Source organism: Drosophila albomicans, chromosome X (genome assembly GCF_009650485.2).
Source record: "Drosophila albomicans strain 15112-1751.03 chromosome X, ASM965048v2, whole genome shotgun sequence".
NCBI classification, from domain to species: Eukaryota; Metazoa; Arthropoda; class Insecta; order Diptera; family Drosophilidae; genus Drosophila; species Drosophila albomicans.
The window spans coordinates 23,560,189-23,576,263 of record NC_047627.2 but is presented as its reverse complement, the minus strand read 5'-3'; the positions used below and the strand labels follow the sequence as shown (position 1 = coordinate 23,576,263).

Here is a 16,075-nt window from a genome sequence, read left to right as displayed (position 1 = left end):
TATCCTTGCTCTCGCTGTCGCAGCGTAAATGATGCAGCCAGCTGACATACTGTTGTCAGAAGCGCGGCAAAAGAAATGTGAAATAGGAAACATTTTATAAAAAGGAATTGCATAAAGTTTTTTGCTAAACAGCGCTGCGCACTGCGGTCCTCCCCACATTAAAGAGAAAGCCAAGACAGCCAGCTATGAGCCACAGCTTCCAGACATAGGCGAGGAAATCTGACAAGGCGAAGGAGGATGAGGATGAGTAGGGGGAAAAACTGAGGACAACGACAATGCAGGCAAAAGCAACGGCAATGAGCTTAAGTTCAATACATTTACTTGAATTTCCAGCAACGATGACGACGTCGATGGCGATGTGGATGTGGATGTGGATGTCGTTGACTACTTGGCTATGGAGCTAGAAGCTAGCTGAAACTGGTTGCTGAATGCTAAGGCGACGTCATGCCCATTACAGCAGTTTTGTGGCAGCAAAAAAAGGGAACATTTTTAGTTATAAGGGAGGGGAGAGAACGGGGGACGGAGAATGGGGAACACAGCACAAATGTGCGAGGCGATAAGCAAAGCATCAGCTCAACACTGAGAGGAGCATGGGACGAACAATTGGGTTAAACCCAATGGAGTTGAACGCGTGTCACGCTTCTAACGATGTTTTGGGATTTTTCACTTCTATTTGAAAAATTCACAAACATGAGTTCTTAACTTTTAAATACTGGTTTCCTATAAAGCAAAATAAATAAAAAAAAACTCTAATATAATACTTTTCGATTTTCGCAATTATTTTTTATATTCTTATACAAATTTGATGAAATTTCCGAAATATTTTGTTAGATGTATCTGAAATTTTCTAAATTATTATAGGTTTTAAAATAATTTTAAATTTAATTTATGAAATATATTTTTTCTTTTGCTTACATATCATTTTATTCACAACTTAATCAAATATGATAATCAAAAATATTAGATCAGAAATTAATGTAGTATATATCGGATTATAATCGAAAGACTTTTCGATTTTAACAAAAAAAATATTCCTTTAAAATGTTGATTAAACTTTCTAAATTGGGGTAGAAGAGAATGTTATTGAATAAACAAGAAATTTAATATATTCTTTGTTTTGCTATTATATTTCATTTTATGCACAACATAATCAAATATGGTAAACACTGTTATTGAATTAATTTTTAATTTAATTTTTGCTATATTTTTTCTTTAATCAAATATGACATAGTTTTCAATATGCTATCATAAATCTGAAATTAATTACATATGTAGTATATATCTGATTGTAAATTCGATTTCTCATTAAGCTTTAAAAATTCGTAGACAAATTGTACTTTAATAATGCTTTTGACTTACTGTGAGTCAGAAGTAAGAGTAGGGCTTGAAAAGTTTGCGAATTGCCGACGAAATCAAGGCAAAATTGCCTTTCAGAACAGCGTCGTCGCGATTTGCGTGTCTGAAGGCTGCGCATCGCTGTTAGACCAATGGACGAGTATCATTGAATGTAACCAGCATGGAAGCGAGCGAGAGCGGGAGAGAATTGATGTCGTCTACGTAGTCAGAGGATGAGGGTGAGGATGAGGCAAGGATTTCATGCTCGTCGTTCTCGTTTTTTTGTTATTCTGGTTTTTGCAAATTTATCGCTTTCAGATAAAACGTTTTGCGTTTTGCAAACGATACGACGAAGTGCAGAAAACTGTGAAGCGGCGTCTAGTTTTGGGCAGGGAGAGAGAGAGAGCAAGAGATTATGAAGTAATTTAATTAAAACTGCGGCAATTTTGCGGCATTATTTATGGATCAACAGTTCGAGGCCAAAGACAAACGCGGCGACCAAATGCGCCCACAGTGTCAGCCAAAAGAGTGCGGCCAACTCATTGAACGCCAGCACACGCAGCTGCTTCTCCTGCTCCCGCTCCTGCTCCGGCGTATCCACAGCATCGCCCTCCGGCTGCAGACCATCGAGAGTGTCATACGAAACAGCCGTGATCCGGGCAATGCTCTCATCTCGCTCATCCACGGCGCTCACATATTGCCGCGTCCAGTGCTCGAGGAAGCCATGCGAATGGGCCAACATTATCTGATCGTTAAGCACTCCGACCATATGCGAGTGTCGTCGCACATTGAACGACAGTTGCTGTGTGAAAATCCGTTCGCGAACTAAATGCAAGCGCCGACTCATCGCATGCACTTTGCGAAAGTAGCCAAAGTATTCGTAGGGTGTGATGATCGCGAGTCGCTCGTTGCTGCCGCTACTCACCGCCAGTTGACCAAACGATTGCAACTCACTCGCAGCTAGATGGCGCAACTGTTGTGTTCGCAACTCCGGCAAACTGGCAAGCCAACGATCCGCATTCCCATCCACCAATTGAATCGTATAACTCTGAGCCAACACCTCGGCAATCGTCTGAGGAGGATTTCGCTGCGAGTCCTGCCGCAGCATCTGATACATACCCGACTGATATGCGCTGCGCAGCACCAGTGTGCCCATCACCCAGGTGACGAACAGCAGACGCCAGTGCATCCTCCGGGGCAACTCAGCGGGCAGCAGTTGGCCGCCAATCGTCAGCACCAGCAGTTGGTAATAGGGATGCTGGAATCAGGATTGAACATTTTATAGTGAATGTCAATTGTGCGGTATGGTAGAAAGTAAATGGTATATAGTATAGTATACAGTATATAGTATTTAGTATATATGAATTTAGTATATTTCGATTGAAAGTGCAGTATATATCGGTGGAATTAAATAAGCATAATTTGAATGCAGTATATATCGATTGAGAGTGCAGTATATATTGGTGGAATTTAGTATGAATCATTCAAATGTAGTATATATCGATTGAGATTAAAGTATATATCGGTGGAACGCAGTATATGATATTTGAATATACTATATATAGATTTTGAATGCAGCATATATCGGTGGAATTCAGTATTTGTCGTTTGAGCGCAGTATATATCGGTGGAGCTCAGTAGTATCGTTTTAGTATAGTATATATCGACTAAGAGTGAGGTATATATCGGTGGATATCAGTATGTATCTCTTGAATACAGTATAAATCGTTGTAAATCAGTATATATCGTGTGATTATAGTATATATCGATCGAAAGTGCTGTATATATCGGTGGACTTTATAAATCGGTTAAATTTGGTATATATCGTTAAAATGTAGTATATATCAATTGAGAATGCAGTATATATCGGTGGCATTCAGTAAGCATCATTTATATATGCAATGTGCATCCGTAGAAAACGGTTGGTTGATCTTAATTCGGTTGAGAATCAGGTATATTTAGAATAACGTAATATACCGATATTTTTCAATATATTTACTTATTTATTTTAAAATTTCGACTATATTTGAGAAATATATTCAGGTATATTGTACATATGGTAATAATCAGATGTATCACACATAGGTCACGGTATATTTTAGTATTTTCGGTTTATAAATTTGGTATATTTTAACGACAATACTGTTAATGGGCATCTTCCTTGCTTATATACAGCAAAGTCAAGTGTCTAAAATGTAGTTACTCGAAATATGTAACACGAACAAATGATGAAACAAAAAATCTAATGAATTTTGAATTTGTAACTGATAAGCAACTTAGAATAGCCTGCTCCTCACCTGAGAATAACGTTGATAGCGTCGCTGGTGCAGCCAGAGCAGCAGGAAGCTCAGAGCCAGCACCAAACCGATGGCAAGCCACAGTTGCGGATGGAAGGGAAAAGCGAGTTTTTCGTAGGTCGAGTAGGCGCTCGGTAGATTCGTGATCAGCATAATGTGGCTCATGAAGTAGTACATGGATTGTGAATACGGTTGCTCCTCGCTGCTATTGCTTGGCTTGTAGTGAAAGCCGCCCAAGGCATATTCCGCTTTGTTGCCAAAGATCTAAAAGAATATAATTCAAATAAATAAATATGTGTTGAACAAGTTCCACAAATTTCAGAGTAACCTTTTCTGGCGACCTTTGTGTACCTAAATTTGGCATTGAAATGGGATATCAAATGTGACATCACATCTCTAAATCGATATACAATCGTTTTTATATTACAAAACATAATTATAATATAAATGTATATCTTAAATAAATATTGCTTTCGATGGCACCATCGATAGTAATTAGGGCCACTATCGAAAGTGTCTGCTACTATCGATTGTGGCTCGATAGTGTCATCGATAGTTCTCCACCTCTACCCAAAACTTGCCTCATCGAATATCCAGCCAGACTCGTTGAAAGTGTCGCGCACCTCCTCCTGACTGAGCCAATAGAGACCGACGGTAAAGTTAAGATTGTTGGCCATGAACTGCAGCAGTTCGCCCTCGATGCCAACGAAAGTGCCATCGGGTTGCAGCACCAGATACGGCATATCCGGCCAGGTGGCACAGGTCAAGGTGCAGCCAAAGAAGTTGCTCAGCTTTGCGGGGAAATGTTGATGCGATGTCCAACGTTGCAACCGAAGATCGAAGCTGTTAACAACCTGAGCGCGAATCTGTTTGCAATCATGCATCGCACTAAAGGGAAAGTAGCTGAGTAACTGAAGTTCATCATCTGATGAGTTGAGTAAAGCAACATTTAGCACACTGAGCTGCCAAAACAATTGCATGGCGAGCGTTGGCTGCGGTTGCAGCATGTAGACAAGCGTGTAGGAGAGATTGCTGGTGGCACGCTGTGCGGCATAGATGCGACGCAACGATTGAATGTCACTGACAAGCAACAGCACCGCATGCTTGTAGGGACGATAGGGAAGCGAACGCTGATGCGACAAGCTCAGCGGTTGCAAGGTGCTGATGACATGACGTTGCACCTCGGTCAACAGATCCAACAACTGTTGTGTCGCATTATCTGTGCCACTCTCCAGATGAACGTGCAACGTCTTGCACTGCGACATCTCCGATTCCAACAGCACCTGTGACAACGCCAACGACAGCAAAGATGATGATGATGATGTTGTTGGTGTCTCCACCGCAGGCTCAGCCTCAGCGAGGAGGCACAGCAAGAAGCAGCACAGCTGAAGCAGCATGACAACTTTGTCGCCTTCGTATCGCCAACTGCTTGAAGAGCACTTCACTTCGAAGCCAGCAAGTCCGCAAGTCAGGCGTCAGAGTCAGGTCAGCGCCTCGGGGGAAATCTGTTTAATGCGCCGCTAATAAGCATATTGTTGCATAATTGCCCACAATGGTAGCTAATCAGCTATACTTGCGGCGCCTCCAGCTCTCCTCAATCACTTCAATTACTAGTTCTCCTGTGTCACCTATCGAAAGGTATTCAATATTCATTATTAAGATCAAATCGTTATAGATATTATTTGGTTATTATTGCATATGAAATGTAGATTGTATATTTAATCAACTCTGGTCACATCATTTTTGATTATGGCATCAAAGTGTATGCAGTATTATTTCGAAAATATAGACTCTGGTCACGTAATTTCTAATTATCATTTATTATTCATTATTATTAATTTATATGCAACCAAAATTTGGACTACAACTACAACTATGCTCACATCTTTTCTGATTATTGCGTGAAATTTTATACAGTGTAATTTATTATTCATTATTATTTAATTATATATGAGAAACAATTATAGACTTCATATTAATTCAATTAAGTTGAACATTAATTTATAATTTTTACTTTTTATTTCAAAATATAGTGCAATTTTATTAAGGTTTTATTAAATAATAATATATATTTATTTACTTTTTTTTAACTATATACAAATTATATTTGTATTATTATTTTATTAATACAAAGAAAAATATTTAATTTTTATTAAATTATCGTCCGCTTCAGCATTTATTCTGTTAATCTGATATCACATCTCTAATGTATTCGATGTACCATCGTTAATATAGTATAGAAAATAATCATAATAATCCCTAATTGGAATATATGGGCACACTTTTTTAACGTTATTCTGCTGATTGGTTGTGCTCCTTGTTGAATTTAAAATTTGATATATTTTATTAATGTTAAGCCATAAACTGTATTACTTATTATTGTTATTCATTTTTTAGTAAATGAGGCAACGACTAAGCCCTTCAGGCTAATAACTATAGCATATTCATTTAGCCTCCATGCGAATCGGAACACAAATTTTAATATTTTATTTAGTTCTCTGAAGATTTTTCTGGCTTGCAATAAATTGACAATACATTAATATGCTGGTCCTTTGATCTTGATCAGCATATATTATAAAAAAATATATTTACTTTTAATCGACGCATTATTTGCTTTACCCCTAGATAAAACTTTGCCAAAATACTTACCCGATTTTATTATCCTTTCTAAATCCTTTTCAAGTATTTTGTCAAATTCCTATGCTCCTAAGTTTTTCCTTTTGAATCGCAGCTGATTTGTTGTAAGATCGCAGGTTAAATTCATTGATCCAATACTTATTCCTATGGGGAACAATTGCAATTACAAATTGCATTTGTATTTACAACAAATAAAGGAGCAGCTAGCTTTTTTTTATAGTATTATACATTTCTAGTTTCTCGTTTATTTGTTGTGTACATAATATTGGATAATAACGGTCAGTTTAGTCATCAAAAGGCTCAACATCCTTATCGTTATCGTTGTTGTGATGATCATGATCGTTGTTGTCTTCCAAATCCTCATCCTCAAAGCGAAAGAAATCCACATCGTCATCGTCGTCGTTGTCGTCGTCTCGGTGTTGTTTCTTTTTCTTCTCAACGATGCGTTCGCTAGTCGCTTCCACATCGCTGCTTGGCTCATCGAAAAGACCTCGCTCCGCAGCTCCCAGCTCGTAGACAGGCGTTGAATCGCTCTTAAGTTTCGGTTCGTTGCGTACCAGCAACGGCGGCTTAACAACGACACGCGTCTGATTCGTTTGATGATTGAGCATGCCCTGATACAGATGCGGAAACCGTCGCTGAAACTCCGCCTTAATGCGCAACAGACGCTCGAGCATGCCCGGCGTCAGGAGCTGATGGCTTTGCACCGGCGTTGGCATAATGTGAGTGTCCCGACGGGGTCGCAAATACGGTTCATAACTGCCGCCGCCGTTGTAGAGCGCATGTTGGGGATTAAAGGCTTTCTCCGTCCAGGGATCGTGGGGCTGGGCGATGGGCAAGAGACCCATGTAGGGACGCAGCAGATTGTCGCTGAAACCCTTCGGGGCTCTTAGCAAAGCGTCGTTTTCCTCGCCGGTCGAAGATGTGGATGTGGTTGTGGTTGTGGCTGATGTATGTGATGATGTTGATGTTGATGCTGATGATTGACTGCATGCAATGATTGAAATGAATGAAGAGGAGAGAAGCTACATTAGTGAAATGATAATGATGTAATGATAAAGTTAATTTTAAATGGTAAATTTTAAATGCTAATGCTAAATGTTAATGAGTTGCCGTTGCTGACTTGGGTTTGCGTCGCAAACGTCGTGTGCGCAGTTTTTTTGTGCTGCTGATGCTGTTGGGATTGCTTTTGACCTGACTGATGGCTGATCTTTCGCGCTGGAGCTGCAAACGTAGAAGTTCATGTAAGACATCGATCAGTTGATCGAGCTTCGTGCTGCGCGCACGCAACACCGCAAGCTCCGTATGCTCCCGACGCGATACCTTTGCCTGTCGCGTCGTTCGCACAACTGAACGAACCTGGGATTGGGAATGGGAATCGAGGCGGGAACTGGAGCTCGAGCTGGTGCTGCGACGCCGCACAAATTTGCCACGCAAAGCATAAGGCGTGGGTGTTGTGGCAATGGCATTTGAATCGCCATCAGCTGATTGCTGTTCCAGCTGTTGTTCTTTCTCCTCTTCCTCCTCCTGTTCGTCCATTAATGAGTTGAGCAACTGCGCCACATTGCTGCGCTCTGTTGTTGTGGTCGTCGTGGAGGTTGAGGTGCCATTGCCCGAGGCTCGTTTCGACTTGTTATCGGGATCGTAGGGCTGCAATTCCTGGTAGCTATAATCCCCGGAAGCATTCGAAGTCTCCGCTTTGGGCAGCGCTAGGTTTTCACCTTGTGTGTATTGCTGTTGATGCGTCTTGGACAAATACTTGGTGTCGTAACCCTTGCTGGCCAGCAAACGCTCCCAGCTCTTCTCGCTGTAAGGCAACACAGTTGTGGCCCCATCGATGGCATTGCTGCGTGGGGTTGTTGTGGTCGTAGTTGATGTCGATGTTGATGTTGTTGTGCTGGGAGTTGAAGTTGTCGAAGTTGTTGTGCATCTCTCTGCATGCTGGCAATCCCTGAGTCCCTGCTCTGCCTGATGGAGCTGCTCCTTCAGGTTCTGTATGAGCTGATAGAGCTTCTGGAATTCAGCACGCGCCGCAGCCAACTCGCTGGCAACTGTCTCATTGCTGCCACTACTGGGAGCGTCCTGTTGCGTTGGCAACTCTTGCGTCTTTGCTCCTGTCTCTGATTCGTACTTTGGCGTCTCCGTTTCCGTCTCCGTTGGGGTTTCTGCCGTTGCTCCGCTGCCGTAATCCTCCTCGGCGCCCGCTTCAACGCCGGCGGCCAACTGATCGCCACTGATCTCCAACGGCTCTTGGCTGGCTCGCTCCAATGCCTCGCGTATGGAGGCCGCATTGTAACGCATCAGCGCCTCCGCTGGATCCTCATCCGGACTCAGTGTAATCTCCTTCAAGCCTAGCTTGTACTCCTTGCGCAGCACATTCAACGAACCCTCATCGATTGTCTCCAAGGTGCCGTAGCCTGCATTCGTAGCGGGTTCCGCTTCAGTATGCGGCTCAGCGCTGCGTCTGACGCGATGCATCGAAAGAGCTTTAACCTGCTGCTGTTGCTCCTGCTGCATATGATTCCTTTGGCCGCAACGACAGCTGCTGCCGCAGGCGCAATGAGCGCTGCCGCAGCCACAGCCGCCGCTAGTGCGATCCAAAGCTGTAGCTGGAAATTGTGCTAACCTTTTCTGTATGCGATGATTGTTGTTGTCGTCGTCGGTCGTCAAAGTTGCTGTGGTCGTGTTGCTGTTGTCATCGGTGGGAGGTTTTATTGCCTGAAATGCGTCGCCTGTTAATGACATGAGGAACAGCACACGAGAAGCACACGAAGAAGAATATGAGACTTATGAATGACATGAGACTAGGCTACTAACTGTGTGTGCGTGTGGTGTGGTGTGGTGTGCAGTGCGTGTAATGTGGTGTGGTGAAATTTGTAGTGTGATGTGGTGTAGTGAAGTGTGTGGTGAAAAGTGTAGAGAAGGTAACAATAAAAAATAGTTAAGAAAGTGTTGTAGGGGGCTTTTTTGTAGACAATTTAAAGTTGTAGTCGAAGTTAAAGTGCGGAGTGAGGGAAAGTTTAGTACAAAATTGTGGCTTTACTGGAGGTTGTGGTAGATTTGGTTAGGTAAAAAGATGAGTGGACTATGAAAGAGTTTAGTGAATGATTTATTGAAGAGTTTAGTGAAAAGAGCAGGGTTTACTTTGGAATTTAAGTGATGTTTTAGTAATGGCTTTATTAGAGAGAATAGAGAATTTATGAGAGGGTGTAGAATGGTGGAGAATGCAAAGTGGAGAGAGAGAATTTAGTGGAGTAGAAACGTAGCGAAATGGAGAGTTTAGTGGAGTGGACAGTTTAATTGAGTGGTGAACTTAGTCGAGCGGAGAGTTTAGTGAATCGGAGAACTTTGTGATATGGAGAGTTCAGAGGACTAGAATGTTTAGCTATAGTGGAAAGCTAAGTGGAGTATAAAGGATAATACAGAAAAGGGTTTGGTGGAGTAATCAGTGGAAACCGTGCTGAAGATGATGTGCAGAATTCATTGATAGATATCGCGGACAGTTTTAAATATATTATGGGGGGGTTTAATGCGAATTAGAGAACAATTTAAGAGAGTAGGGTGTAGAATGGTGGAGTGCAGAGTGGAAAGTTTAGCGAAGTGGAGAGTTGAGTGAAGTCGAGAGTTTAGTAGAGTGGAGTATTGCGGAGGATACAGTGAAGGATTTGATAGAGTAGGCAGTGGAGATGTGGATGGTGATGTGGAGAGTTCATTGAGTGGAGAGTTTAGTGAAGTGGCGACTTTAGTAGAGAGAAGTATTTTGTGGAGTGGATAGTTTAGCGTAGAGTATTGAGAAGAGTACATTTAGGGCAGTGGAGAATTTAAAAGAGATTGCAGTCGAGTGTTGTGGAGAGTAGAACAAAAAGTGTGTCAGCAGTAGTGTTGAGAAAGGTGTAGTGGAGAATTCATTGATAGATATTGTGGAGGGTTTCAAGTGTAATTATACGGTGTTCGTGCACGGTTCTGTGCTGTGTATATCTACTGGTGACTGTTTGTTTCAACACTTACCGCCGCCAAGACCTGATGTTCGCGCAGCATGCTGTCGATGGCATCATTGCCGACTGCCGCCCGGTAGCCACCGTAGGCATTCGATCCGTAACCGCCGCCGCCATAGCTGGTACCATAGCTGCTTGGCGCCGGTGGGGCATAATGATAGGCAACTGGACGTGGTGGTGGCGCCTGCTGATAGTAATTGATGATCGTTGGTGCGCCCTTTGACTTGGCCTTCTTGTGATGATTGCCGCCCAAACCCAAAACGTCGACTGTGTTGCGGAGGAATGGCACTGGGTTAGTTAGTCGGCTACGAAATACACCGTAGAGATTACCTTTGTGACGCTCCTTGCCATCGGTATCCGTCATTTGTGGCGTCGCCTCACCCACCATCAGGCCATCGCCGTCCGTCTCCATGCGCATTGGTTGTTGCTCCGCTTGTTGCTGCTGCTCCTGTTGCTTCACCTTTGTCGCATCTTCTGTCCACTGACGTGGCTGCTGCTGTTGATCTTCAGCTTGTTCCCATTGGCGCAACTGTTGTTGTTCTGCTTGTTGCTGTTGTTGTTGCTTCAACTTCGTGGCGTCTTCTGACCATTGACGCATTTGCTCAGCTTGTTGCTGTTGCTTCAACTTTGTGGCATCTTCTGACCATTGACGCATTTGCTCAGCTTGCTGCTGTTGCTTCAACTTTGTGGCATCTTCTGACCATTGACGCATTTGCTGTTGCTGCTCCGCTTGTTGCTGCTGCTGTTGTTGTTGCTGTCTTATGGACTCCTCTGACCACTGACGCTGCTGCTCTGCCTGCTGCCTCATGGCCTTCATCTTCTCATCTGCCCATTGACGCTCCGCTGGTTGTTCCCATTGACGCAGTTGTTGCTGTTGCTCCATTATTGGTTGCTGTTGCTGCTGCATTGGTTGCTGCTGCATTGTTTGCTGCTTCATTGCCTCCTCTGTCCACTGACGTTGCTGTTGTGCCTGTTGCTGCAGCTGCTGCTGTTGCTGCTTCAGCTTCATTGTCTCCTCCGTCCACTGACGTTGCTGCTGCATTGCCCGCATCTTGGCATCCGCCCATTGACGTTCCGCCAACTGTTGCTGTTGCTGCTGATCGATCGCTGCCTGGCGTTGCATCGTCTCCATTTGCCTGGCCATGGCTTCCTGTTGTGCCTGTTGCTGCTGTCGCTTTGCCTGCTCCTCCATCCACTGACGCTGCATCAGAAACTGTTGCTGCTGCTGCTGTTCCATTGGTTGCGACATCATCTGACGCATCATCATCTCCTGTTGCTGCTGCTGCTGTTGAGTCTTTTCCTTGACTGCCTGTTGCTCTGCCGCTTCCCACTGTCGCTGCTGTTGTTGCATTTGTGGCGTCGTCTCAGCTGTGGCTGCTGCTCGTTGCTTCTCGTTGGCCAGCCTGTAAGCATAGGCCATCACATTGACGATGTCCTCCTTGGAGAGCGTTTGCTGTGGCGTTGTCGTCGACGTCGTCGCCTGACGCTTGAACGCTGCGCTTCCCTGCACCTTGCGTTGCGCTTCCTTGTTCAACAGACGTCGCACATAATCATCGCGCAGCGCCCGCTCAATGTCCGATCGTGTGATCTTATGCACAGGCGTCCGACTCAAAGGATAACGCAGCTTGTAAGCCGGCTGCTGCTGCTGCTGACGTCCTCCTTCCTGTGCATTGGCGCGCATCTCGCGAGCTAGAGCCTCAATCTGCTGCAGCAGCTTCAATTCGGCAATCACCTGACGCTCAAACATTTGCAGTTTCGACTCAATCTCGCGCTGTTCCGTGGGACTGTTCGTAGTCTTCGTGTTGCTGCTCGTTGGTGGCATGCGGAACCACAACAATGGCACACGTTGTTTATCCTGCTCCATTTGCAGTGCTGACTTCAGTTTGAGCTGTGCCAACTGCGCCTCCCTTTGCTCTGGATCTCTGTAGTTGATGATACTGCCGCTTTCAGGCGTTTCGGGTTTCACACGCACCTCCGAGATGTCCGAAGCTTGAGCGGTCGCATCGGCAGCGGCAGCGGGCGCTGCTCCTGGCCAGAATTGTCGGAGACCAGCCATGAAGGCGTCAGGTGTGGGCGCTTGGGGCATGGCAGCCAAGGCGCTGCCCAGCATGTTGTTGGTGCCATCGAAGAAACCGGCAAATGGCGGCGGTGGTGCTTGGGCCACGGCGGGCGGCGCTTGAGCCACATCATCGGTGGCAGCCTTCGCTGCAGCTGGCGGCGGTGGAGGGGGGGTTACGGCAGCTGGAGCTGGCGGTGGTGCACCCAAGAGACCATCGAGGGATGGCAATTGTAGACCCGCAAGTGGTTGACCAAGATTAAAGTCCTGTATGTTGGGCAGTGGCGGCATTTGTCCCACCAGACCATCGGGCAGCCAACTCTGGCCGAGATTCGGCTGTGGCATTTGGCTGAGCAGCTGCTGCAACATCACGGGTGCATTCAATGGATTCGGTGGCACAATCGGCGCATTCTGGCGGGTGACACGCGACTTCTGGGCATTCGCATCGTCGGCCAGCACGAGGACCACCTTGGAGGCCGACTGCTGCAGATTGTCGGGCATGGCGCCCAGTATGGACTGGGCGGGGAAGAGGCTGCCCCAACGCAGCAGGCTGCTGAGCGCGGGGAACATCAAGTAGAAGGCATCAACCGGAGGAATACCGCTGCGCACCGGCAACACCGGAGGCATCTGGCCGAGGATCTGCGGAGCGAGCGGAAAGTTTCAATTAGAAATAAGCAAAAGTGAACTTAATTCGAAATGTGTTAAGTACTAAATAAATTTGATACATATTATATTAATTTCACTTTTTATAATAGTGATTAAAAAAAATGGTTAAATAAATAAAACTAATATTGTTGCTTTCATCTGAAACTACTTCACAAACCGAATTCAATTTAATTCAGCAGTGTGGTCCTTTCACTCAAATCATATTAAATAAAAAAAAAATCTTTAAATAAATCAAAATAAATAATATTGCATTAAAGGCTTCAGAAGTTTTGCAAAATTCAATTGATTTATCTTGACAAGATCTTTTTATCTGACACTACTTCCCAAACGGAATTTAATAGTGCCTTCCTTCACTCAAATAATATTAAAATTCACTGTTAATTAAAAAATATAGTTAATTAAATCAAACTAATATTGATTAAATGCTTCCAAACCTTCACAAAGCTCAATAGATTTATCTTTACTAAACCTTTTTGTTTGAAACTATTAACGGAATTAAATTAAATTCAATTCAACGCTGTCACTCAAATCATATTAAAATTCACTATTAATTGAAAATATCAATAAATCTAAACAAATATTGCTAAAATGCTTCAAATACTGTGCAAAACTCAATCGATTTAAGTTTACTACTTCAAAAACCTTCACGTTACGTTTGAAAAGGAAAGAAATCGATCAACCGACAGTCGATAACACAATCGATTTCACTTGCAGCTGTAATAAGGATCATTCGAACAATAGTAAGCACTTGCTTTGGTTCGTAACCAAACTGTTTTCACCACGCAACGTAAACTCACCTCGTCCCGTGTGGGGAAACGTGGCTTAGTTCCAGCCGCATCCGTTGCTGTTCCATTTGTTGTGTCCGTGGGCGTGTCTGCGGCATCCGTCAAGCTATCGACAGTGGCAGCTGCTGCATCGCCGCTGACAACTGTCGCCTGCTGTTGTTGCGCTGCATCCTGTGCGCTGCCCAGCGCTGCAATCAACAGCACCAAAACTAGCAATCTCATGCTTAATCCTATTTGCGATAATTTCAAGTTGTTACACAGCGGGTTCGTGGGTTTAACTCGACGTGCTTAAGCTCGATCGACGACTGACGCCAAAATGTCGCGGCAGCTCAGCCATATAGAATTCCAAAGCGTCGGTTGTTGCTGTCTTTGTTGTTGTTTCTGGTGATGGCGGTGGCAGCGACAGCGGCAGCGAAAGAAAGCAAACGAAAGCAATGCAGATGATGACAAAAGAATTCTGCAAAATGCAAATTGTTAACGTCGCGGAATCGTGCCCAGAAAAGCTGCGCTGCATTTTGCACGCACCGCTCGCCAAAACTCACCTCACCTCGCCCCACTTCACCACCACCAGCACACCACACAGAAGTTCGGCTCAGCTCCCCTCGCTACTCCCCCCGCCCATCATTCGTCGCCGCTAACCCAATTTGCACTTCGTTTCCGTATGTGTGCCACCTAATAAAAAAAACAATGCCAAAAAAAAAAATATATGCTTTGTAGTATATTAATAAATAAATAGTAAACACACATACATACACATTTACATACTTATACACTCACCGCACTGAAACCGTTGCTGCAAAAAACCTTGGCTAAACAATTTGCTGATGCGCCAAAATTTCAACGGTGCTTCGCATCAGCGGAAATGTTGCACTGAAAACAAATCCACAGTTGAGAGCTGTGCTTTAAGCCAATTCGTTATCTGTTAATCGTCTTTGATGTTTTGTCTATGCTTTTGGCTGCAATACGGAAGCTGTACTCTAATTTTTCAATTTCAACTGAATTTTCCGTTGCTATCGCCATTTCACTTTTTATGCTCACACAAAACAGTGTCACCACACCACGCACACATTTGTAATGATATTTCTAATTGCCACACTGTCACACTCTATCATTATCAGTATATTGAACTTTTATTGGTATTCTCATTTTATTAGCAAATAATATTTTAAAAAAAATATAATGCCGCTGCATATTTCTGTTATTCGATTGATAACTACAATTTGAGGATTACAAGTGTAACCAATTAAATGAAAAAATAAGTAAGGCAATTGTAAACACCGGTTGCTTTACTCAATTTGGTCGTTAAATTTGCACAGCGTAGTTTGCCGCCTTGCCGCTAATAAAAGTGTGTCATAGAGTCAATGCTGAGCTAAGCTCAAAAGTGGACTTCAAGAGCGTTGTTTAACAAAAATACAAAAAGATCTTACAACAAAATACAGCGACTACAAAAAAAGTGGGCCTGCGGTGGGTGGCTTAAAAAACGTAAAGTGCAAAGATCAGCGCAAGTGCAACATAAAAAGAACAAGGTAAAGACAAAAAACATGGTCAGCGATCTCTTAGCTGTGCATTGCGACACAAACTGGTGATGATGCATCAGTTGCAACTTGCAGTTTCTTGCGCCAATTAAAATTACTCATTTCAAGAAAAACCAAAACAACAATACTAAATATACTTTTTTGCAGTCACACAGGCGGTCAGTAACAATACAAATTGTAACCGTCTTAGGGGGTTACACTGACTCACCTAGTTTTTGCTGGCTGGTCATACTCGCAATCTACAATCGCAATTCAAAAGCAAAGCAAGATTTTTTAATTAATAAATTGGAAAGTATTAATACAATACTTATGGCTTATGATAGCGTCGACTAGCAATAAATTTACTTAAATCTGACAGGTAAGTTAGTAAGCATGCAATATAAATATATTTTATTTACATTAAGATTGCCAATAGATAATTCGCGTTCATTTGCCATTCACACTGATGGGAAGTTCCAATTGGAATTGTCAAAGCATACTTAGGGGGGCCACACTGCCCACACACACGCTTTGCGCTCAATTTGCGTTTCTGATATTTGGCCACACAGAAGATCGCCATTTTAAAGGTAACGTGCAAATTGGCAATAAGAAAATAAGTAAGCGCATTTAACCATTGATTATGACTTTTGTTTAAAGGTGGCGTGCAGCCAACTTGTTAACTGATGGCACATCCATTTAAATGCAATTTGTGGCACGATAAGCGAACACCGCCCCACAGGATATCAGTTAAATGGAAATGGAAATCAAAGTCGTTGCGCAGTTTTCGCTG

At 43.5% G+C, this 16,075-nt stretch overlaps 2 protein-coding genes across 4 annotated transcripts; both read right to left on the bottom strand.

Annotated features, from left to right (window-relative positions):
- Positions 1-1,287: 1,287 nt before the first annotated feature.
- Positions 1,288-6,399, bottom strand: LOC117565657 (uncharacterized). Of its 2 annotated transcripts, XM_052001985.1 has the most exons (5): positions 6,282-6,399; positions 5,206-5,260; positions 4,214-5,137; positions 3,633-3,896; positions 1,288-2,593 (listed from the first exon to the last, which is right to left on the bottom strand). In XM_052001985.1, the coding sequence occupies exons 3-5, from the start codon at positions 5,027-5,029 to the stop codon at positions 1,790-1,792; spliced, it is 1,884 nt and encodes a 627-aa protein (XP_051857945.1). In that variant the 5' UTR covers positions 5,030-5,137; positions 5,206-5,260; positions 6,282-6,399; the 3' UTR covers positions 1,288-1,789. The 2 variants fall into 2 exon arrangements, with proteins under 2 accessions (XP_051857945.1, XP_051857948.1); XM_052001988.1 differs by lacking the exons at positions 5,206-5,260; positions 6,282-6,399 and having other exon boundaries at positions 4,214-5,204.
- Positions 6,400-6,485: 86 nt separating this feature from the next.
- LOC117565635 (defective chorion-1 protein, FC125 isoform) lies at positions 6,486-14,085 on the bottom strand. Of its 2 annotated transcripts, none has more exons than XM_034244848.2 (5): positions 13,784-14,085; positions 10,595-12,959; positions 10,278-10,531; positions 8,896-8,987; positions 6,486-7,256 (listed from the first exon to the last, which is right to left on the bottom strand). In XM_034244848.2, the coding sequence occupies exons 1-5, from the start codon at positions 13,991-13,993 to the stop codon at positions 6,554-6,556; spliced, it is 3,624 nt and encodes a 1,207-aa protein (XP_034100739.1). In that variant the 5' UTR covers positions 13,994-14,085; the 3' UTR covers positions 6,486-6,553. The 2 variants fall into 2 exon arrangements, 1 of the variants encoding a protein (XP_034100739.1); XR_007954425.1 differs by having other exon boundaries at positions 7,109-7,256; positions 8,896-9,001.
- Between the last annotated feature and the right edge of the window lie 1,990 nt (positions 14,086-16,075).